This window comes from Panthera pardus, unplaced genomic scaffold, assembly GCF_024362965.1.
Source record: "Panthera pardus isolate Hobbes unplaced genomic scaffold, ASM2436296v1 HiC_scaffold_20, whole genome shotgun sequence".
Classification (NCBI taxonomy): domain Eukaryota; kingdom Metazoa; phylum Chordata; class Mammalia; order Carnivora; family Felidae; genus Panthera; species Panthera pardus.
In genome coordinates this window covers 40,188,516-40,213,330 of record NW_026526766.1, presented here as the reverse complement: position 1 = coordinate 40,213,330, position 24,815 = coordinate 40,188,516, and the positions used below count along the sequence as shown (strand labels likewise).

At 40.5% G+C, this 24,815-nt stretch overlaps 1 protein-coding gene and 1 long non-coding RNA gene across 2 annotated transcripts in view; both read left to right on the top strand.

The window, feature by feature from the left end:
- TTC39B (tetratricopeptide repeat domain 39B) overlaps window positions 1-24,815 on the top strand; it is a 129,978-nt gene that overhangs the window by 51,856 nt on the left and 53,307 nt on the right. Inside the window, 4 exon segments of the mRNA XM_019415453.2 lie at window positions 15,072-15,167; window positions 19,466-19,576; window positions 22,225-22,356; window positions 23,327-23,403. Of these exon segments, the coding sequence (XP_019270998.2) occupies window positions 15,072-15,167; window positions 19,466-19,576; window positions 22,225-22,356; window positions 23,327-23,403 (416 nt within the window).
- On the top strand, window positions 19,976-21,226 carry LOC109247087 (uncharacterized). Its single transcript, XR_002071566.2, has 2 exons — window positions 19,976-20,956; window positions 21,197-21,226. It is a non-coding gene; the product is annotated as an uncharacterized LOC109247087 (long non-coding RNA).

The window sequence follows — 24,815 nt, the reverse complement described above, 5'->3', positions numbered from 1 at the left end:
GTGGAGAAATGATAGGGTGCTGTGAGCATACACAGGATGGGGGCCAGGGCTTCCTTCTCCTTTACTGAGCATCTGCAGGGGGCCAGCCACAAGTTGGTGCTCTGTGTACATTAATCTTCCCTCCCATCCTATAAACTACGCAACTGTTTCTGCTGTAAGAAACATGAAATCCCAGGTACAGAGAGCTTAAATAATTTGCTTGAGGCCACACAGGAAGGAAGTGGAGGAATTAGAACTTGATTTAAAATCTCTGCCCCTTCTGAGGGTCTCCAAACTGCTCACCAGGTTTCCCTGGTGATCGTGGGCAACTAGGTTTATGGACCATTCTGATACTGCTGCCTCAATTTACAGATGGGTAGGGAGTGAGAATGAGATCACATGAAGAGGGCCAGTAACCAGATTTCCTAGCCGGCCTTTATTTCATTATTGTATCAGAAGATACTAAGAAACCGAAAGCAGAATTAAAAGCAATGAACAGACCAAAACGAGTAAAACAATGAATTGTTCAAGTAAGAACAAAACAAAAATAACAGTAAAGGCCTGAACCTGTAAAGATGTTTGGCTGGCCTTGGCTTTGAAGAAGAGTCCCTGCCAGACCCGGACCTGCCTTCCCTGACAGCCCTGGGCTCCCTGTGCTACCTGATGGCCTGATGGTTACTTGTGAGTGAACTAGTTGGGACTTTTTTTTTTTTTAACAGAAAAAATATCTTGGCTTATGAATGTTCATTTGGGCACTTAGAGTTTATTGGGGGATACAGATAAGAAACTGTCGTTAGTTCAAAAAAAAAAAAAGAGAAAAAGGAAAACGAAACTGTCGTTGAGACGAAGTAGGATAAATAAATGCTGTGGTGCGGAGAAGATCAGGGTTCTGTGGGAGCAAAGATAAGGAGTGACTAACCCAACCTGGGGTGATGGGCAGGAGTCTGGACAGAGGCTGGCCCGATAGGGCTTTCTGAAAGAGGCCATGTCTGAATTGAGGCAGGTATTGGTAGATTCTGGGCATGATCGACTGGGTATAGCAGGAGGGTTTATTAAGTACGAAGGCCCTGAGATATGAGAGACCGTTAAAGGAGAGGCAAAACTTTCTCCTCTACCCTCTTAGTTTTATTGCCTGGGCCCTGCAAATTAAATGGACAAAAGACAGATGAGGAAGAGAGAAAAAAGTTTACTTTGTGTACACACAAAACGTGCCTTAGGGGGTGGTTAGGATTTGGGACTTCTATATTATCTTAACAAAGGATGATAAAGTGTGGAGAAGAAGCTAGATAAAAGAAGGAGGGGTTTTAGGCTTCAGGATGAGGGTTAAATTGTAGGAAGGTGACTAGGAAATCTGTGGTAAATAAGAATTGTTTAGTAAGGTCTCTTGTGCAGATAAGAGTCCTCTCAAGTGATAAGATTCATCTCCGAAGTAATTCTCTTCCTCATATGAGAGAGGCAAACATCTTTACCAAAGGGAATTTCTGCCCTGCTTTTAGACCAAAATGGGGAGGGCGAGAGCTAATTGACTTCAGCTCAAAACAATCTTTATGTCAAAGTGACATATTTTGGGGTGATGTAGTCTCATCCCTTTCACGATGATCTCTTCGGATTTATCGAGAAGCTTGGGAGTCCTGCAATTCTGGTGATGATAGGCTGGTCAGAGGAAGACCGATGCCAAAGGTATCTTGCCGAGGAGCTGTGGCAAGGGCAGTGACAAACCACCGAGGTGTCTTCATTGTGAGGACGGCATGGATCGTGTTTGGAGTGGATGGCCCCGACACAGTATGAGGCAGGGGTGGGGTTGGGAGAGCGGGCCTCAATCCCATGATATGAGACCTCTCTCTCCTGGTTCCAACACTCTGGCCAAAGCTAATAATTTAGGGCTTAATAGGCTTTTATGGCTTAGGCTGAGAATTTGAAGTGTGTGTGTGTGTGTGTGTGTGTATACATATTCATGCGTGTACATATATACACACAGATAGATACATATCAGTTATTGTATAGAAGATATGATTTCCAACCCAGTGATGTATAAACAAACTTACTGGAAATCCCCACTTAACAACGCACTTACAGCTCGTATGGTGTTTAATTCCCGCCCCCCCCCCCTTTTTTTTTTTTGCATCAGACTTCTCATTTGATTAGCAGAAAGCTTGAGGCCTGTCATGAGGTAGAGCATTTTGAGAACCAAGTGGTTTCTTGAACCTTTTTGCTCCGTCATCCACTAAGATATCTTAGTGGAGAAGAGATGAACTAGACTCTTCTAAAAACGTCCTGTTTCAGGGGCACCGGGGTGGCTCAGTCGGTTAAGTGTCTGCCTCTTGGTTTCGGCTCAGGTCACGATCTCAGTGTTTGTGAGTTGGAGCTCCGCATTGGGCTCCACGTTGACAGTGCGAAGCCTGCCTTGGGATTCTCTGTCTCTCTCTCTGTCCCTTCCCTGTTCGTGCTCTGTCTCTCTTTCTAAATAAAGAAACTTAAAAAAAAAAAAAAGTGTCCTGTTTCAGTCCCAGTACCCATGGTAAGTCTGTCTTTGTGTCTCTGATGACAGACAACTGTGCTAATTGCAGTCTCCTTTTATAGACAAGGAAGATGAGGTGCCCCTTGAAGCCCTTGTACCTAAGGGATACCCTTAGCCATAGGTTGATTTGGGGGGTAGGCAGCCCTCTCCTTGTCTGTCTTTTCTTTTCTTTTCTTTTCTTTTCTTTTCTTTTCTTTTCTTTTCTTTTCTCTTTCTTTCTTCCTTAAAATAAAGCCACAGTGCATTCCTGGAGACGTTGTGTCATCAAAATTGATTGATTGGTTGATTTTGTGTGTGTGTGCCTTATGCCCAGAGGTTTGCCTAACATTTTGCATGTGCTTTCCACTTTTTAACACCACATTTACACTTCTGTCTTTGGTTCAGATTGGGAAGGACAAACTGCATATATGGGCAGATTCTGTGAACATGAGTTTGATCTGACTTTCAGGCATGGTTTACTTTTCTTTTGATATTTCGTCAGTCCACAGGTGTGGAAAGTGTTTAGTGACCATTCAAGTAGTATGAATGGATCTTTTGGTGATTGTTTTGTATTTGTGTTGGGTTATAAAATATCTTATTTCAAGTGCTTGTATTTTAGAAGGCTGGGAAGTATGGGAACAAGACTCAAATTTCTCTCATACTTTGGGATTATAGTCAGTTTCTTTTTGAGTACCGGGTGGGGCAGAATTTGAGCATTTCTGTGATCCAGCAAATCGGGCCCTAATATATAGCATTTATGTGTCATCACCCCTCCTTAATATTAAGTTAGATGTTTTTGTTTGTTTGCTTTTAAAGGAATAGCATCCCTGTATACCAAAACCTATTTGTGTACCTGCTTGATATCACAGGCTGGATGTATACAGCACACTATGAAAAGAGCCACACATTGAAAAGTTAAAGAAAATTAAACTTTATTTTTAAAATGTTTGTTAGAGAGAGAGAGCGCGCGCGCGTGCGTGCACGCGAGCAGGGGAGGGGCAGAGAGAGAGGGAGAGAAAGAATCCAAGCAGGCTCTGTGCTCTCAGTGGAGAGCTGACGCAGGGCTCGATCTCACAAATTTTGAGATCGTGACCCGAGCTGAAACCAAGAGTCAGACACTTAACCTACCAAGCCGCCACCCAGATACCCCAGAAAATTAACCTTTAATTACTTGAGTATCTACATGCTTCCCCTTCTGGTTTGTTTGTCTTACCTAATGTTTACCGAAAACTACTTGTTTGTGAATGAAGGACTCCCAGGATAACATATTCAAGGGTATTTTCCATGACCTACATGTGTGATGTAAAATATAAGGTATTGAGACTGTATTTGGCACAAGGGTGTTAATATACGATCAGTACAAATGTCATTTATTCATCAAAAACTCAGTGAATATCTCTTTGCTAAGACACAAAATTTCTGTCCTTAAAAAGCTCATTCTACCTACCACAGCTGACAGTGAAGTAATAATCGTACTGTGATGAGTTTTAAATTCTGAGCCAGGAACCAAGAGGAGAGACACATTATGTAGCCTGGAAAAACAAAAAAAAGGCTTTTAGGTAGCCTTTTTTTTTTCCCGTTCCTCATGGATTGTGAGCCAAATGAAAGTAAAACTTTCTTAGTGTTGCTTTTTTTTTTTTTTAAATTTTTTTTTTTCAACGTTTTTTATTTATTTTTGGGACAGAGAGAGACAAAGCATGAACGGGGGAGGGGCAGAGAGAGAGGGAGACACAGAATTGGAAACAGGCTCCAGGCTCTGAGCCATCAGCCCAGAGCCTGACGCGGGGCTCGAACTCACGGACCGCGAGATCGTGACCTGGCTGAAGTCGGACGCTTAACCGACTGCGCCACCCAGGCGCCCCGCTTTTTTGTTTTTTTAAGTGTTTATTTGTTTTGAGAGAGAGAGGGAATCCCAAGCAAGCTCTGTGCTGTCAGTGCAGAGCCTGATGCGTGGCTGGATGCCAAGACCTGAGCGGAAATCCAGAGTCGGACCCTCAACCGACTGAACCATCTAGGCGCCCCTGTAGCATTGCTTTTTAAAAATTTGTTGTAGGGGCCCCTGGGTGGCTCAGTCGGTTGAGCGCCGACTTCGGCTCAGGTCACGATCTCCAGGTCCGTGAGTTCGAGCCCCGCATCGGGCCCCTGTGCTGACAGCTCAGAGCCCGGAGCCTGTTTCAGATTCTGTGTCTCCCTCTCTCTGACCCTCCCCCATTCATGCTCTGTCTCTCTCTGTCTCAAAAATAAATAAACATTAAAAAAAAAAAATTAAAAATTTGTTGTAGTTTGTAACGTTTTAGAAGAAATGATGAACAGCCCTCCCCTGCCCCATGCAGCGTCACACGGAAGACCTGCGTTTACTCTGCATCTTGAAAATATCTGCATGCCTACTTTGAGAAAATGAAACTGGCAGAGCGTTGCTTAAGTAACACGGCTGCAGGAAACACCCAGCTGCCGAGTAGCAGGAGTGCAGTGGTCTGTCTAATGGGAAGTTCCTGGCCCCAGTCACTTAAGTCACTTAACTCTTTAACCAACATCAGCACCACACTTATGTGGTTTTTCAGCTTAAAACGTGGTTTCACAAAATGGACTGCGTTTCCTCATAACACCTGCGTGAGGCAGAAAGGGTACTGTCGTCCCTCCCCTGGCTTTTTGTTGGTGCGAATGCTCTTTTTGTTCTGTTTTGTTTCTTTGCTCCCAGTTTCTTCTTCCCTGTGACAAAATACACCTAACATAGACCTTCCCGTCTCCACCCCTTGTTCAATGGCGCGAAGTACGTTCACGCGGTCGTGCCGCCATCGCCGCCATCCTTGGCCAGAAGTCTTTCATCCTGTAAAGTGGGAACTCGGTACCCCTTGAACAGCAGCTCCCCACTGCCCTCCCCAGCCCCTGGCAACCACCTTTCTGCCTTCTGTGATTGGTATCCCTTCGCTGTCTTTTGCACATGAGGACACTGGAATCCATAGAGGTGGGGAATGGTCCAGGGTGTCACGGCTTGCAGGTGACTTGCACATCTGGGGCAGAAACCCAGCGTTCAGCCTCGTGCCCCAGCATGCTTCTCCTGAGTCACATGACCGGGCGGTGAGAAAGGGTGACTAATAATAGATTAGGTACTAGCTTTCTGTTAGAAAGAAGAAAACCCTCCAATAAGGGTTTTGGTTGTTTTTTTAATTAAAAACCAGCAAAATGACATTGTAGCTGCCTAGATCTCTTGCCAATCTGACATTCCATTGCTGTTTGTTTTAAATAATGCAAAGGAGTACCATTTGCTTTGCTTAAGGAAAGAATCTGCAAAGATACAGGCTCTGGTTTTAGTTTCCAGCTCTGTCCCATTCGCCGTGTCTGTGAGCAGGAAAAACGGCATTTGTTGGGAGCAGTTTGTTCCCCCCCCCCCCCCCCCCCCCCCCCCCGAAGAAACCCTAAGTGCTGCTGTCCTCTTTCTTAGTGAGCAGGGTCTGAGGCGTGCTTTATATTTTACATGAAAATGAACTTTTGTTCTTTTCAACTGTTCTCATTTTGCTCTGGAATTCACATCCTCAGTGAGGACAGGAAAAAAAAAAACAAACATTAAGTTGTCAGTGAAAGAACACATCATCTGTTCACATTTCAAATAGTCTCTTTTGGAGTGACTCTGATTTTTTTCTGGGGGGGGTAGTGGGAGAGGTAAGTGCCCAGTCCAGTAAAAATTTAAACTCTGCATCAGGCCTGTATCTTCCTCCTCAAAGGTTCCCCTTGCCTCTCCTTCCCAGCAGCACCTGAGTGCAGGAACACGATCTGTGGGGACAGAGCCCTACTCTGGTTATTGCCCTTCGGTTAATAGTCTCATCTAAGTGGATGTTTTTGCATTAACCTCTGGCCTTTTGCTCCCTTTGCCCAAGCACCTGTGATGGCCGGATCTGTTGGTGTACCCGTGACCCCGAGGGCTTGGCATTCCTCACTGGCATTGGCTGGTCCCCAGGTGCCCAAGGTCTATGGCCGCCCTCATTTGACTCTGTCTTTGTCCTTTGCTCCAGAGTCATGCTCTGCTGTCTTTTAAAAACATTATTTTGCAGTACATTCAAACTTCTCAAAAGAGTATGAGAATGACACAGAGAACTTTTATATACCCCTCCCCCATTTTTCACAGTTTGCCACATTTGTTTGATTATTCTTTTTCTGTATGCACATTACTATATGTTGTTCTGAGTCATTTGGGAGTAGGATGCGGTCCCGAGAGGGTGGTCTAGAAGGGGGAATTGGAACCTTCGCCACGTGAGCGAGGGAGGGAATGTTTGTTCTTTCCTTTTCTCTGCTTTCCTCCAGCTCTGCTTGTTCCTGAGTTAAGCTGCTCTGCTTTCAGAACTGGCTTTGAGTCCTTTCTTTCCCTGGCTGTCGGCTCCTGGTTGCATTTCCAGTTGTTGGTCCTTTTAGAACAGTGTGGTTCTCAGGCCAGATATGGTTGTTGGGAGCAGATGCGAGTACTGCCGACCTCCACCCGCTTGTCTCTTTATTCAGGTAGGCAGAGTCCCCACTGGCATGGCAGGTTGGCCTGGGGGACACAGCAGACAGCTTGCTGACATGAACACAGGCTTTTTAGTTGGACTGTTGATCCAAATTTAGGCACTCTTAAGCAGGATAAAAACAACGGGACTTAGCAACATGGTAGCAAAACGTTGTAAGTTATTTAAAGTCTATATTTTCAGATATCATCTTTGAGATCATGAACTGTATGACTTTTATGTGTCTAACACCTGATAGAATGCTTGCAGCGTGGTGCTCCCAGATGTTTATGTGTGAAAATTAAATTTTAGTTTACTGAATGGAACCCTTTCATTTAGCGCATTACTTTTTTAGTTTTTATTTTTATTTATTTTTTAATGTTTATTTATTTGAAGGGGGGAGGCAGAGAGAGAAAGAGAATGAGAATCTCAAGCAGGCTCTGCACTGTCAGCACGGAGCCTGATACGGGGCTCGAACTCACGAACCATGAGATCACGACCCGAGCTGAAATCAACAGTTGGACTCTTAACCGCCCGAGCCACCCAGGGACCCGGTGGATTACTGTTTCAGATTGTGGTCCATTCCCTGCTTCCTTTTCCAGCTTGCTTGCTTGCTTTATTAATTAATTGATTTTTGCTGAGTTGGTTACCTTGTTTTTTATCTTAATCCCGGTTTCTGATAAAAATGTAAAATTAGGGTGAAAGGAAGTACCTTTCCAGTGAATCTATTTTAACGGACCTTCCACTTCCATATTTCATATTAGGCTAAGGGGACACTTGGCATATACCTTGCTGACACCCACACAGGCCCTGTGGACTGCATTTTTCAGAGCCGCCAAAGATGGAAATGGGGCTGATATCGAGAACCCCTGATAGCATCTGCTGATTTCCATCCGTGCGAGCCAGTTCCTTTCAATAAAGGAATAAACCCATTTTCAGCCAATAGGTAGATACATTAAAAATCAGGTGGAAATCATAAATGTGTATATATAAAATAATAAGTTTGAAAACAATTTGGGAATATAGTATTACAGGTATTTTAAGTTCAGAACTTTAAAATAGCACTGGAGTGTGTTATCAATGTAGGGAATAGAAAAGGTAAAATTAGAAAAACTGCAACATTTAAGTCCTGACTTTTTCAAAGTAGTGAAAATTTGGAAGGGTTCTAAGAGATGTAAAATTACATTAGAAACACATTGGGTAGTGATGCATTCTAACTTCCTCACTTGGAAAGGGCTAAAAATAATACACTCTTCTTATATATTTTTCCGGAGAACTGTTGTAAGCTATGTGTGATATAAAAGGGGTGATCAGAAGGTGTTTCCTTAAATTAATATTTAAATGTCCCCTTCATGAATTTGAACTTAAATTGCCCAAAATACATACTTTTTTCCCAATTACTAAAAATAGCTCATGATCATTTTTGAAAACTTGAAAAAAGTAAGAAAAGCATGAAGAATATAAAAAAATCACCCAAGCCCTACACATAATATGAAAGAACGTGAACAGTTGTGATTGAGGGAGCCTTTGTGCTAAGTCTCAGCGAGGATTATTTAGGGGCAGATTATTTAGCTTATCAATTCATTAATACCTGATTTATTAGAATCATTGTATTCTTTGTTGGTGCTTGCCCTTTGGCCTCTTCCAGCTTTTTAGATCTTCCCTCTACAGGAACAGGGCTCTAGTGCAGAGTGAATGTTGACATCCCTTTGCCTTGATTCTGTAACACTGGCGACGGGTCTGGGATTGAGGTTGCCAGTACGGCATATTTGGGGCACCCGTTGATTTCTGGGCTGTTCTTGCTATACTAGCTGCAGCTGCCGTACCTCCCTTCTTCTTTGATATCTGGCAATGAGAGTGGCTATTTGAAAGGAATCCTCCACTGGGCAGAATTTGGTCTGGTGAGCAGTTTTCTTTAGTAAGAAACACAAGCTGATCATATGGTCCAAAATAGTAAGCAGTAGATTTCCTGGAAACCTGGTGGTGACGTCCACTGGAGTTTTGTGTTTATGGCTCCAGTGGACATGGTCCAGACTGTAAATTATATAAATGGTGCCTCCAAGAGAGTAACATTTGGCCTGTTTGCTTTCCTTCCTTTTCTCCCCCAAAGAGAGGAAAAAACATGAAGGATATGAAGTGTCTTTTTATTAGTTTTTGAAAATTTTATTTCTTTTTTATCCTTCCTTTGAAAATGGCATATCTTTTATTTCACTGTTCCGGAACATAGCACATTGCGTTGGCTTTACTGGAGAAATTAAATTTGAATCGATTCTGCTAATTATGATTTGAATGAGAGGAAAAAATTATAAAAAAGTAGCTGTAAGCTTTTCATTTGAAAATAGTTTTACCTAGTGATTAAAAATTACAGCAGTATGAAACTCAATAATAAAAAGACAAATAGCCCATTTAAAAAATGGCCAAAGAACCTGAATAGACATTTCTCCAAAGATATACAAATGGCCATTAAGTAGCTAAAAGATGCTCAACGTCCTTAGTCATTAGGTAAATGCAAGTCAAAACCACAATGAGATACTGTCACACCCACTAAGATAGACAATTTTAATAAGTATTGGACAAGATGTGGAGAAATTGGAACTTCCCTACATTGCTGGTAAGAATGTAAAATCACATAGTCACTTGGAAAAATGGTCTGACAGTTCTTCAGAATGTCAAACATTAACTTACAATACGACTCAGCAGTTGTCTTCATAGGCGTATACTCAAGAGAAATGAAATATATGTCTACATTAGAACTTGTTCATGAATTTTAATAGCATTATTCAAAATATCCCCAAAGCGGAAATAACACATATATCCATAAACTAAGGAAACAGTAAACAAAATGTGTTATATCCATACAATGCAATATTATTTGGCAATAAAAAGGAATGATGTACAGATATAGCAACATGTATCTTGAAGACATTATGCTGAATGGAAAAGCCAGTCATGAGAGACCACATATTGTATAATTCCATTAATATGAAATGTCCAGACCAAGAAAAATCTGCTCATATTGAAAGCAGATGGGTGACTGCCTAAAACAAGAGATGGAGGGGGAAATGTGGAGTGACAGCTAATGGATGGACAGAGTTTCTTTTGAGTGACAAAATACAGATTGTGGTGATAGTTGCACACCTCTAAGAACATACTAAAAGCCATTGATTGTATACTTTAAATGGGAGAATTGTATGGTCTGTGAATTTATATCTCAATGAAGCTGTTTAAAAACTTAAAAAAAAATAAAGCAGTAAAATCAGGGCAAGAGAAGGACAAATGTTCCAACATACTCATTCCTGTAATTGAGATATAATGTATTGTTTTTCCTAGGCTCTGTCAACCTAATCACAGTATTTTTCACCAGCTGAAAATACATTTCTTTTAACTTCTGAATATAATACCTTGCATAGGAGTAGAACAGACAAGTCATTCTATTTGGTTAAATTGTTTTTTTAATCTTTCTTATTTTTTAAGTAATGCAACGTGGGGCTTGTCCTCATGACCTTGATATCAAGAGTTGCATGCTCTACTGACTGAGCCAGCCAGGTGCCCCTTGGTTAAATTTTTTTTTTTTTAATTTTTTTTAACGTTTATTTATTATTGAGAGACAGAGCCAGAGTATGAGCAGGGGAGGGCAGAGAGAGGAGGAGACAGAATCTGAAGCAGGCTCCAGGCTCAGAGCTGTCAGCACAGAGCCCGACGGCGGGGCTCCAACTCTCAAACCGCAAGATCATGACCTGAGTAGAAGAAGTCGGACGCTTAACCGCCTGAGCCACCCAGGCACCCCTAAATTTTTAACAATTGTGCTCACTTTGGTGGTACAGATTATAAAACTGAAGTGATCTAAGGATCGTTTTGCATGGAGGATATCTGAACATCAGAGCAGTGTTCCATATAATAGAAACCTTTAGTAAAGGAAATAAGATCAGACCTGAATAAATGTGTATAGATGTGGAAATGTAGTATTGTAGAGATAGTGTTAAAAAAAAAAACAAACCCAAAATTCAGGGGCGCCTGGGTGACTCAGTTGGTTCAGCGTCCATTTTCTGCTCAGGTCACGATCTCTTAGTTCATGAGTTCCAGCCCCACATCGGGCTCTGTGCTGGCAGCTCAGAGCCTGGAGCCTGTTTGGGATTTTGTGTCTCCCTCTCTCCGCACCTCCCCCACTCATGCTTGCGCGCGCTCTCTCTCAGAAATAAATAAACATTAAAAAAATAAAAACACAAAAACCCCCAAAATTCAACCCAGTAAATTTGAAGATCTAATTGGCTTCATTAAGAGATTGATGAATTGGGCAGCATCCCATCTAGCAAGTAGAGGAGTTGTAAGAAAAGGGAAGGTTTTTATAGGGAGAAGGTGGGGGCCAGAAAGTTATTACCAAAGAAAAGGATTGTTCCAGATGAGATTTCTCTCCCTTAGGAGGAATAGCGACAGGTCTTATCATGCAGATGACCTCATCTTCCTCTGGGGGATGGGGAATGCCCTTCTGGCCACTCAGTGAGGCAGACTCATTGGCCCCAGATGGGGAAATTTCCTGACCAACTGGTTAAGACTGCCTTTCTGGGGGAGGTTGAATCTAGAGTAGGATTAGTTATTAAACCCCAGTTTGGGACTCAGCCTAAGTGACGCCATTTTGGGCCTGTGATTTTCCTTTTAACAATGTCAGAGATTTATTTATCAATGAGGAAATCAGCAAGATGTTAAAACTGGTTCCAAGAGCATTTGGGTAACTGAAGAATGTTGGAATAAGGTTTTTTATTATAAGCAAAATTTACTAATCTCCTGCAAGGCAGTAAAACCATAACCTTACCAAATTATCTGCAGAATTACCAGACCAAAAAATCTACAAGTTAATCTCTTCTGTTACATAATGTGAACCTTAATTGGTAGTAAATAACAAATCAAGCAAAGGTATATATGCCTTACAGAATTCCTGGGATGCCTGGGTCTCTCAGGCAGTTATGGCTAAGCCTCTGACTCTTGATTTCTGCTTAGGTCATGATCTCATGGTCTGTGAGAATGAGCCCCGCATGAGGTTCTGTGCTGACAGTGTGGAGCCTGCTTGGGATTCTCTCTCCCTCTCTCTTTACTACCCCCTCCTTTCAAAATAAATAAACATTTAAAAATAAATTAAAAAAAAAAGAAAAGAAATATTCCTTGGTGCACCTGTTACTGCTCCAAGAGCGTTGAGAGGATGTGTGCTCTTCCTTTTGTGTTATTTCCAAGCCAAGAGTAGCTGAAGGATGAGTTATTCATTGGTGTTGGGATAATTGCCTATCCATGTGGGAAACAATTAAATTTAGCTCTCACTGTATGCAAGAGATTCCAGATATACTCCTGTCATTTTCTCTCTGTATTGGAAGCATTTATCATAAAAAAAGAAGAAAATAGGTTCTTGATGAAATATGATGTAGTGTAGGTGAGTGAATTAGGTCTACATCAAAAAATAGCATTGAATAAAAAAAATCAGTTTGTAGCGTGATATACTTACAGGGATATTAGTACAAATTTTAAAATACTGTAGAGTTTCTGGGACTTCATGGACATGTATACAAAAACATAAAGGACTAGAAGGATCTAATCTAAACTTTTATACCTCTGAATATGTGAATAAAATCTAACATTATTAATAATTAAGTTCTGCTAAATTCAAGTCTATCGTGTCTGGTAAAGACACTGTAATTGTAACTCTCAAACATGCAGCATTTACCTGGCATAGCAGGCTTGAATTTAGCAGAACTTAATAAATTTTAGTGTTTTATATATATGGTATGTCATATATTGTCAAATCACTGGGGCAAAAGATATGGTCTTTTAAAAATTATCTTGGGAAAAATGCCAAAGATTAAAAAATACACAGCACTCTCTTGTACTATATATTCAAATTATATAAATAGATCAAAAAATTGAATATTAAAAGGTAATAGCACTGGTAAAATTATGGTGTATAATGTTTATGGAGGGAGGTTGTTTCTAAGTATGCCCTCAAAATCAGAAATGTTAAAGGAAAATAATTAGTTTTCATTAAATAAAAATTTCAAAATTTGAAATTGAGGAGAATTTTGTAATTAAAACTGAAGGTAAATGGTACAGTAATTTCAGAGACCATGTTTTGCTGGCCCTTATAAATAAATCTGTAATAGAACAGATGGGCAAGAGTGGTCCAAATGGATAGATGACCTTTTGAATAGATCTTTTTCCTTTTTGCTCCTAAGCAGAGGTAGCTGTCACTGCCCTAGAGTCTGGTTTATGTAAGTGCTCAGTGCTTCCTCTATTCTGGTGAAATAGTCTTGTGATGGAAAATAACCAGCCTAAAGTACATTTCTTCCTAGCTGTGGGGTTTTCTTTTCTCCTACCACCCACATCCAACCACCTTTGTAAGAAGAACCTTGATTTTCCCCTAACCTGATGTATAAAATTTTGGGAACTTGATATATTCAAGACAAGATGAATGTTGAATATAAAATATTACAAGGCATTGGGAGGTCTGAAAGGTGGGCTATAATCAAACTCCACTTAACTGAGGGCATTGCACATCTTAGAATTTAAAAAAAAAATAAAGCTTTCCTAAAAGGGCAGTCAATAGCCCTTTTCTCTCTAGGCTTGGGTACAGTTAAGAACGGAAGCAGGAGGCTGGTGATTCTATTACAATACGGGCGTTGGGGGCGGGGGAGCTTATTCTTACTCCATGAAAATTTCCTTTTCTAGCATGGCCCCGCCTCCATGTGTCTGTGGTGGGAGCCCTGGGTTGATGAAATGGCCTAAGCGTCTGCCAACCAGATCAGTCTCCACCTCCTGAATGTTACTGTAGAACTCTGTGGTGTATATATAATGAGAAATGAAGCTGTTTTTAAAAAGAGGATCCCTAACAAAACACACGCTCTTTAACTCAAGAATTTATCCTCCGGAAACGATCAGGCAAGTCAGTAAAGAGCTTATTACAATATTGTTTGTAATCGCAAAACATCGGGAGCAATTTACATGCCCCCAAAATAAGGGGCAGGTAACAAATTATGTTACAGTAACTATAAGAAAAGATTCAGGATAAATTAAACATACAATGAAGGAAACTAGAATATATCACCCCAAAATATGCCTGTTTGACCTGTAAATCATTTTGAGCTGAAGGCAATCTAGAAGGAGCAAACACTATAATAGCTCTCCCTTTTCTGCCTAAAGGCTGGAAATAAATTATCCTTTTACTGGAGAAAGACATTTGTATCTGCAAGCCTTTGAAAGTGACCCTTATCTTCCTAGTTACTTCATCGTTTTCTACCCCTACCCCAGGCCCTTTGTCTTGCCAATTTTTCACAGATTTGAAAACTTCCTGCTGGTCTTCATTCTCTTGTGAAGGCCCTCACATACTTATACCAGTTCAACAAAATTTATATGCTTTTCTCCTGATAATCAGTCTTTGTCCGTTTTATCTTCAGACCCAGCCGGGGACTCTAAGAGGGTCAGAGAAAAGTTTTTCCTTCCTTTCAATAATATTCCATTTATTTTTATGGAAAAAAAATTTTTTTTAAACATTTATTCATTTTTTGAGAGAGAGACAGAGCCTGACCGGGGGAGGGGCAGAGAGAGAGAGAGAGAGAGAACACAGAATCTGAAGGAGGCTCCAGGCTCTGAACTGACAGCACAGAGCCTGACATGGGGCTTGGACTCAGGGACCATGAGATCATGACCGTGAGATCATGAGCCAAAGTTGGACACTTAACCAACTGAGCCACCCAGGTGCCCCTCAATAATATTCCATTTTAATAAAATATAAAAATATCTGTATAGATTTACTTGGGAAAAGTTCTGGAAGGATATTTATATACAAGATACAATGTTGTCTTGTTGTCTTTGGGTGGAGAGCTTTGGGGGAGCCGATTTTGGTTGATTTTTTTGTGTGTGTGTACTAGGAAAAAAAAAGGTTATTTTATTGGTGCTGTGTTTCAGGAATGTTCACCATGTAACAGTAGATAGATTTTTGTTACTTGATTTTCCGAATTGATTAGAAATGGAGGTGAGATGTACTAAATAATTGGAGGGCTTATGTTGTATACTTGAATTTATGTGGTCTTTTCCTGTAAGACAAAGAAATAAAAACCTCATTCTGCTTTTTTTATTAATAGGTTTTCTCGCACAGATATGGCAGCAAGCAGCCAACCCTTTGCATCACTTGACACAAAACAGTCCACTGGACGGCACGGATCATCTAACGTGAACAGGTCAGGAAGAGGTGCAGGTGTTTTAGGGATGTTGGGAGAGCGGTCCAAGCCGTTGGTGAATTGTAATGTTGATGTTAGAACAGGGCTTTGTGTTTTGCTGACTGATGTCCATTTGACAAATTAGGAGGGGCAGACGGAGCTGCCAAGGGACTCTGAAGAGGTGGCCCTGTCAAAGCAAAAGGAGCACAACTAAATGACAACATTTGGGGCATAGCTCTCTTTTGAGTCTCTTTTATTTAAACAAGTTTTAGATCATTAATTTCACATATAAAATAATATAACCACATTGCCAGGCATTGAAGAAAATGGAAGAAAGGAGAAACAGCCACCGTAAATATGACCTCTTAAACACAGACTGTTATTTTGGTGTATTTCATTCTAGTCTTTTTCCTCAGCATGTATCTTTTTTTTTCTTTTCTTTTCTTTTCTTTTCTTTTCTTTTCTTTTCTTTTCTTTTCTTTTCTCTTTTCTTTTCTCTTTTCTCTTTTCCTTCCCTTCCCTCCCCCTCCCTCTCCCTCCCCCTCCCCCTCCCCTTCCTTTTCCTTTTCCTCCCTTCCTCTTCCCCTCCCCCTCCCCTTCCTTTTCCTTTTCCTCCCTTCCTCTTCCCCTCCCCCTCCCCTTCCTTTTCCTTTCCCTCCCTTCCTCTTCCCCTCCCCCTCCCCCTCCCCCTTCCCCCCTCTCCTCTCTTTTCTTTTCTGTGTAATGTTTACTTATTTTGAGAGAGAGAGTGAGAGAGCTTGAGTGCACACAAGTAGGGGAGGGGCAGAGGGAGAGGGAGAGAGAGAGAATCCCAGGCATGTTCCTTGCTGTCAGCACAGAGCCCAACGCGGGGGTTGAACTCACCAACTGTGAGATCATGACCTGAGCTGAAATCAGGAGTTGGAAGCTTAGCCTACTGAGCCACCCAGGCACCCCCTGGGCATATACTTTTTGATATGGATGCAACCATAGGGTTTTCATTGAATATTGTAGTATGATTATTTTTCTACTTAATATTCTTATAACCTTGGCTTAAGGAGCATTTTAAGAAATGTTGAATATAGAAAATTCAGGAAATATAGAAAAGCACAAAGGAGAAAATAAAATGTGTATTATCATCACTGTAACTTTTTTGTGTTTTGGTACTATTTCTTTTTTTCTTCATGTATAGAGATACTGATTTTTTATTAATTGGGATCATATTAAATATCCTATTTAGTAACCTCATTTTTATTTTATTATTATTTTTTGCCCTGCCCCTCCACCTTTTTTTTGTAGTCTGCCTTTTTTTTTTTTTTAATTTTATTTTTCCCTAATCTCTATACCCAATGTGGGGTTTGAACTCATAACCCTGAGATCTAGCGTCACACGCTTCACTGACTGAACCAGCCTGGTGACCTGCTTTTTGAAAGTTAATATATCATGACATTTTTCCTGTCCATTAATATTTTTTGTAATAATTTCACATTGAATTGCTAAGTAATGTTTTCTTTTCCTGCCTATTCTCCAATTAACGTAACTAATTGTTTCTTTTTCAAAATGTATGTTGTTCCTTTATCATTTATGATCATTTATTGAGGCAACCCTGTTAAAGCTATGCTTTAGTACCACGAGAAAGTGCTTTTTATCTGTCCTTACAGGTTTATTGAACTTTAAGTTGTACAGTAGATCTTTAGCATTTCAGAGTCTGCCTTTGAAATCTCAGCTATTTGTGAGTGTGTTCGTAACACTCCTGAAGTTGGCAGCCTGTCGCAAGACTCGGCTCTCACCGTACAGAGACGGGGTGCAATAATTTGAAGATTGATGAATGGAAATGAGGTTGAAAATAACTTCCGAGGATCTTTAGGCATTTATTTTTCACATTACTCTTTCATTCCATATGTCCCTGCTTATGGAAATCTGAGCTTTCTTTAGAAGTAGGAGTTTTCTCCCTCAGAGTTAACCTCTAAGTCATCTGATAGTTTCCTAGGTAACTACTGCATCAACATTTATAGGTCTTCCTTGACTTATGATGGGCTTATGTTCCAATAAACCCACTGTAAATCAAAAATCCATTTAATACACCAATCCTGTCGAACATCATAGCTTAGTCTCGCCTACCTTAAATGTGCTCAGAACACCTACATTAGCCAGCCTGCTGCTAGAAACGTAACTGAGGTGGGATTTTGTTTTCATGTTTGAAGGCATGAATTTGGAGAGGTTGGTGGCATGGAAATTCGACTTTAAGTACTTTTAAATAAATCATACTGCTCATTTACTTGCCGAAATATTTTCCTGTTAAAAGTTGTTACACAAAACATTTTGGAGAGGGCTCTGATTTTAAAGAGCAAAACTTCTGTCAGTCATAAATAACTAACAGGTAATTTTTAATAAAGGGTAAAATCATAATGATTATACAAACATAAAAACGAACGCATGTTAAAGATTTTGCTTAACTCATTAATCAGTGAGGGAGCTAGGCAGATGTTATAATAGATTCAAAGGAGAAATCAAAACAGCACAAATTTATATGGACTTAAGGAACGTTGAAATTAATGTCCGAAGTCAGCAAAACTAACTCCTTACAGGAAGGAGAAAAGGTCATTGAACCTGCCTACTGAGTTTACATGTCTGTAGACAACAGTTACTTTGCATTGCTATCAGTTACTTATGATTTACAGAGTTGCGATGCAACACTAAAAAAACACTGATTAAAAAATGGTTGGAGGACCCGAATAGATATTTTTGCAAAAAGATATACAGATGACCAAGACACACGAAAAGATGCTAAACATCACTAATCATCAGGGAAATGCAAATCAAAACCACAGTGAGGTATCAGTTATACTTGTCAGAATGCCTAAAAAAAGGCGGGGGTGGCGGGGGGGGGGGGGTGGGGAGAAGAAATAGTAAGTGTTGGCCAGGATATGGAGAAACGGGAACCCTTGTGCATTGTTGCTGGGAATGTAAAACGGTATAGCCACTGTGGAAAACAGTATGGAAGTTCCTCAAAAAAGTGAAAGTAGAAATACCATATGATTCACTACTGGGTATTTACCTAAAGAAAACGAAAACACTAATTCAAAAAGGTATATGCACCCCTATGTTTATTGCAGCATTATTTACCATAGCCAACATATGGAAGCAGCCTAAGTGTCCACAGATTAATGGATAAAGAAGATGGTGTATATATGTACTATGGAATATTACTCAGCCATAAAAAGGTTGAGATCTTGCCATTTCCAACAACACAGATAGACCTGGAGGGTATAATGTTAAGTGCAATAAATCAGATTGAGAAAGACAAATATCATGAGTTCACTTACATGTGGAGTCTAAAAAACAAGTGAATAAACAAAAAAAATGCAGATTCAGACTCATAAATAAAGAAAACAAACTAATGGTTGGCTAGAGGGAAGGGGCATGGGTGAACGGGCAAAATGGGTGAAAGAGAGTGGGAGGTACAGGCTTCCACTTAGGGAACAAATAAGTCATGGGCATAAAAGGCACAGCATAGGGAATATAGTTTATGATATTATAATAGCATTGTATGGTGACAGCTGGTAGCTACACTTGTGAGCAGTTAGCATAACTATAGAGAAGTTGAATCACAGTGTTGTATACCTGAAACTAATGTAACATTGTGTGTTGACTATACTCAAATTAAAAAAGAAAACACAAAGGGCCTGGGTGGTTCAGTCGGTTAAGCATCCGACTTAGTCTTAGGTCATGATCTCGTGGTTTGTGGGTTTGAGCCCCACATCCGGCTCTTTGGTGACAGCTTGGAGCTTGGAGCCTGCTTCGGATTGTGTTTCCCTCTCTCTCTGCCCCTCCCCTGCTTGCGTGCATGCACTCGTCCTCTCTCTCTCTCTCTCTCTCTCTCTGAAATAAAATAAACATTGAAAAAAAAAACTAAAAAAGAAAATACAATGTGCAGAGTTGCAAGACAGTTCCTATAGAATCAAAAGCAATCTGAAGGAGTCTCTTCTACGGTCTAGATGATAATCAGTTTTCCACTGAAGCACATTTTTTCCCCCTGCATAATCAAACTAAAACATAATAACTTTCCCTGTCCTATGAATCAAGGTAGTTCCCACCCTTGTGGTCTTTGTGAGGGCTATCAGCCTTATTTGTTGATTTATTCCATCCTCATGACATTTTCACGAAGGTGGTGGTATTCCCATTTTACAGATAAGGAAGGCTTTAGAAGGTTTCAGAAGGGTTAGAATCCCAGTCTTTCTTTCTCCAAAGGGTACACACACACACACACACACACACCCGCAACAACTTCTAATAGTAAAAGCTATTGAAATGCTATGTATTTTTTTCTTGATCCTTAGGTCAACATCAGTGAAGGTGGATCTCAAGTGTGGCCTAGAAGAATGTTCAGTGGCATTGAACTTATTTCTGAGTAACAAATTCACGGATGCCTTAGAGTTGCTTCGACCATGGTAATTAACTTAATTTCTTTTAGATAAAATACATTTTTACAGACGTTTCTGATGAGTCTTTGATATAGTGCTTGTCAGGCAGCATATCTGCATTGCCACCTGAATATTTCTAAGCTAATTTGGTTGAGACGCCTTACTTTTGGTCAGTTTTAATATCCAGTTAAAAAAAAAATCTGTTTTTTTCCAAATTTAATCAGTAGAAAGTTTCTGATTCTCATATTTTAATTTCTATGTGTTCAAATATTGTCGTCTCATATAGTTTTGTGGAGTTTCATTTTGCTCTTTCCAGTGAGATACTTTAATGGATATGCCTCTAAAGCTTAAATACCTTTGACAGAAGTTCCCTTTGAAATGGGGATGGGAAAAATTAGAATATACTAATCTCAAATGTTAAAAACTTTTCTTTAAAAGAAATTTAAGATAATAAAAAATGTTATTTGGACTCCCTATTTATGTGATAAATAAGTTAAGCAGTTTAATTTCAGTTGATAATACCTGTTAATTGTTCAAATGTGGCAGCAAAACCTGTGCTTAGCCCGTTTACTAGGTGTCACCTTGAGCACTGTGCCCAACTCCACAGCGTGACTGTAGCTGGACAGGAGTAATCATACCTTGTGCCTTCAAACGCAACACTTAACTTGGATGAAACTTAGACCTTCTAATAACAGTTTTCTAGAAGGTTGCTCGGGTACAACAGCGGAAATCTCCTTTCTTTGGTCGGTAGAGTAATGTGATTCTGATCATGGACCTTCAGTCCTCCTACACTCATTATGGTGAGTGTTGCATAATGTGTAGAATTGCCGAATCGCTATATCGCACACCTAAAACTAAAATGACATTGTGTGTCACTACCTACTTCAATAAAGAAAATGAAATTACCTCCCGAGAAGCTGGTGTGGTAGTTCTATTAAGATGTAGAAGAGCTGTGATCACATAGTATTTCAGGGGTTAGGACCAGAGGATAAAAGAGATGCTACAGCCCGAGAAAATGGCCCAGTGTTGTCTCCAACACTGTCCACCCTGCCTGTCTCCTGCCTCGTTTCCCTCTGTCCTTCCCAGACCCTCAGACTTCTTTCTCTGTCCATCTTCTGTCTCTGCTTCCTGGTCTTCCTCCTCTTTGCCTGCCTACCTTTTTCTGTTTGTCTCTCCTCTCTCAGCCTGCCTGCCTGCCTGTCTCCTTCACTTTTTATTCACACAAGACCCCACTCTCCTCTGCCTCAGACACCCCAGCTGGTGGTAACATGGAATGACAAGAAGTGATTGAGTATTTTATTTAGTCAAGATTCTCTCATCTTGATGCATGTTTCACTGTTAAACATAGGTTTTCCCACTTGCATACTTTTTTTTTTCCCTCTTGGAGCTTTTGGTTTAAAATGCGAGGTTTGGGGCGCCTGGATGGCTCAGTCGGTTAAGCATCCGACTTCGGCTCAGGTCATGATCTCGTGGTCCACGAGTTCGAGCCCCGCGTCAGGCTGTGTGCTGACAGCTCAGAGCCTGGAGCCTGTTTCAGATTCTGTGTCTCCCTCTCTCTGACCCTCCCCTGTTCATGCTGTCTCTCCCTGTCTCAAAAATAAAATAAACATTAAAAAAAAATTAAAAAAAAAATAAATAAAATGCGAGGTTTAAGACCACAATAAATGATTAACTTTGGGCTGCTGTTACCCTTTGTGGTCTTTTGAACAGCCAGTGACCTTGCTATTCAGGACAAACTGCAAATTACCAAAGGATGTTTAGAGTATTTCCATGAGGGAAAAGAAGAATGTGGCTTGTGTTTATTTTGCATAGTAGCGGGCTGTGGTGGATTATATTTGAATTAAAAACAAAACTGCGCATTAATATTTCAAGTCTTGTAAATAACTAATTGAGTCTTGTAAATAACACAATGAGAAGTTTTGAGAAAAGAGATGGTAAGGTTTTCACAGTCTGAGAGTCTGGGATGTGTCATACCTTAAGACTAATTAATGCCCGTAAGAGTCTAAGCAGTTCTTCCTGATAATTTAGTAATTTGAATTATTAAGAACTTTATTCAGGAACTGTGGATAATGGGATTAGATTACATACGAAGTCTAGAATGTACTTTTGTCTGGGCCCTTTGTGGCCAACCTAATTTATTGCAAAAGTCTTGCTTCCCTTTGGCCTCCAGCTGGGAGTGGAGATGAACCGGTTTTAAAAATGGGTCTTTATCTTTCAAAAAATGTATCAGAATCTCTCTGTCCCAAAATACATTTCCAGTGGCTTGTATTTTAGTACTTCTGTCAGCACTAAAGATAGGAAGTAGATTCCCGGTGTTTGGGAAAAATTGATTTGCTTTGAAATGTTTTCTACTAAAAGAGTCCGCAGGCTGCCCCCTTGTGCTGAAATGGGGAAAAACAATTGTCAGCTTCTGCTTCAACCTGGAACATTCAGTGTTGCCTGCATGGGCGTAATTTGCAAAGTCCTTGATACTTGAGTTTGTTTTTTTTTTTTGGGACGTGTCTTTCACAGTCTATATTATTTCAGTGATTATGGTGAAGGAGTAAAATTTATCGCTATACAAGTCATGATATGTTTTTACTAGGATTTCTTCTGGTCAGTATCAGACAAGACCTGAATGCTCTTAAACTGCATTGAAACATATTAATTCCTTTTTTTTTTTTTTTGCCCCCCAGGGCTAAGGAGAGTATGTACCATGCCTTGGGCTACAGTACTATTGTGGTGTTGCAGGCCGTCCTGACCTTCGAGCAACAGGACATCCAAAATGGCATTTCTGCCATGAAGGATGCGTTACAGACCTGCCAAAAGTATGAACCGAGTAATTAAATACTTGAGATGCAACTACAAACCTTTATGTCTGTGTGACAGAGTGAGTGTCACACTCTGATGGAAAGCTCTGTTTGGAGGTGGCCACAATTGTAGTAAGGGACTTGTACTTCCAAGCCTCCTGGCCTCACGTAGTTGTATCTAATAGAGTTGAAAGTTCCTGTTGGGAATTATAGGAGATTCTTGTTTGGCCAAGCAGTTGGCATCTTTGCCTCCACGGGTCCCCCCCCGCCTTTTTTTTTTTTCCCCATTGGTAACTTCAGTCACAGCAAGCATCTCCCAAGGGTCTCCGTGGCGCAGACGAATTCAGCTCCTGCCTGCCAAGCCAGGCCAAGCAAGGAACTCTCTTTTTTTATATGGGCGGATGCTGCCTGTTCGGAAGGGAGAGTTTTATTTGTCTAAAAGGACATACCTGGACACTTCTGGTTGGTGAAAATGAGATGGACTTTCAGTTTTATTTTAATCTTTGCTCTGTGTGTATAGCAAGACCCCAGCAACAGCTGTTAACCAGCACTGGTGACACTTAATGTGAAACTATATCCTCATGTAATTATGTTGCAACCCTGCAAATGAAGAGTTTCCCAATATCACACTCTAAGTCGATTCTTAACCTGTGGGTGCCTCTTACCAGAGAAATACCGATTTCAGCATCGTGCAGGTGCTTAGCAGGGCTAGTGTTCATTGTGTTGTGCGAGTTTGTCCACTCACGTGTCCAGTAAGTGTGGATGGAGTGCCCACAGGAGATCAGCTCAGGGCTGGGTGCCGGGTACACAGTGTTGAAAAGGGTGCTCTCTGCCCTTTAGGGTTTAGAGTTTGAGGTTTGCAGTTCCTCCTTGGTAACTCTTTGGTATGACTGAGACTGAAATGAATGTCCGATGAAAGTGAACTCGGCCTGATTTATTATTATTTTTTCTTTCTATTTCCCACCGCCCTTCTACTTTTTCTCCACAGATACAGGAAAAAATGCACAGTTGTGGAATCGTTCTCAAGTCTTCTTTCTAGGGGCTCATTGGAACAGCTGACTGAAGGTGAGACTCATTTAAAAGATTAATGTTTCCCTGTCTTGGGAAGGTTAAAACGTGATCATACTCCTAAAATTCAATACTTAAGCATATAATGTAAAGTAAATGGAGTATCTTTTTCTCTTTCCCACCATAACTCACCCTGCAGGAGTGACCACTGTTAATAGTTGGGTTAATGGCTCAAGATTACCCACCTAGCGGAGCGAGGTTCCACCTGCCTTTCTGTAAGCCACAGCTCTTTCCGTTGTACCTCACACATTTTCTTGTAGGCTTGTAGTAAAGGGAACAGAGTGTTCATGTATGGCTGAGAGAGACATCTTGAAAATAGATGGTGCTGCGTTCTTACCTTTTTATAATGTCTTTGACATGACACTTCAGAAAATCTGGAATAAGGTAGGAGGTTACTTCTTCCTAATTATTAAAAAAATAAACGAGAAGATGCTACTATACACCTATTAGAATGTCCATAATCTGAAACATCAAAAACACCATGGTTGATGAGAATGCAAAATTGTATAGCTACTTTAGGGGAGACAGTTTGGCAATTTCTTACAAAACTGTACGTGCTTTGTTTGGCCTTACAAACCAGTAATCAGTCTCCTCAATATTTACACAACGGAGCTGAAGACTTAGGACCAGCACAAAAATCTGCACGTAGATGTTTACAGCATCTTTATTTGTAATTGCCAAGACTTGTAAGCAACCAAGATGTCTTTCAGTAGGTGAATGGCTAAATAAACTGTGGTGCATGTAGACAAATGGACGACTAATTAGTGCTAAAAAGAAATGAACTATCAAGGCACAGAAAGACATAGAGCAACTTTAAATACATATTACTAAGTGAAAGACGCCAATCTGAAAGGGCTACGTGCTGGATGATTGCAAGCATATAACATTCTAGAAAAGGCAAAACTGTAGAGACAGTGAAAAGATCAGTGGTTGCCTGGGGATGGGGTGTAGGGATGAATAGGTAGATGGAGCACAGAGGATTTTTAGGGCAGTGAAAAAACTTTGTATGATATCATGATGATGGGTACATGCCTTTATACATTTGTCCACACCCATAGAATGTACAACACCAAGAATGAGCTCTAATGTAAACTGTGGACTTTGGGTAATTATGATGTGTGAATGGAGGTTCATCAATTGTACCACTCTGGTGGGGGATGTTGATAACGGGGGAGGTAATGCATGCATGGGGCAAGGGATACATGGGAAATTTCTGTACCTTCCCTTCAGTTTTTCTGTGAATCAAACACTGCTTTAAAGAATAAAGTCTTAATTAGAAAATAATAAAAATAAACGAGCTTGTGACTATAGCATATTCTGAAAAACAGGTTAATTTAGACTTGTACATCCAAAGCCATGTTTAATTAACATTTTAATGCAGGCTGAAGATATTTCCTTCAGTAGACTAA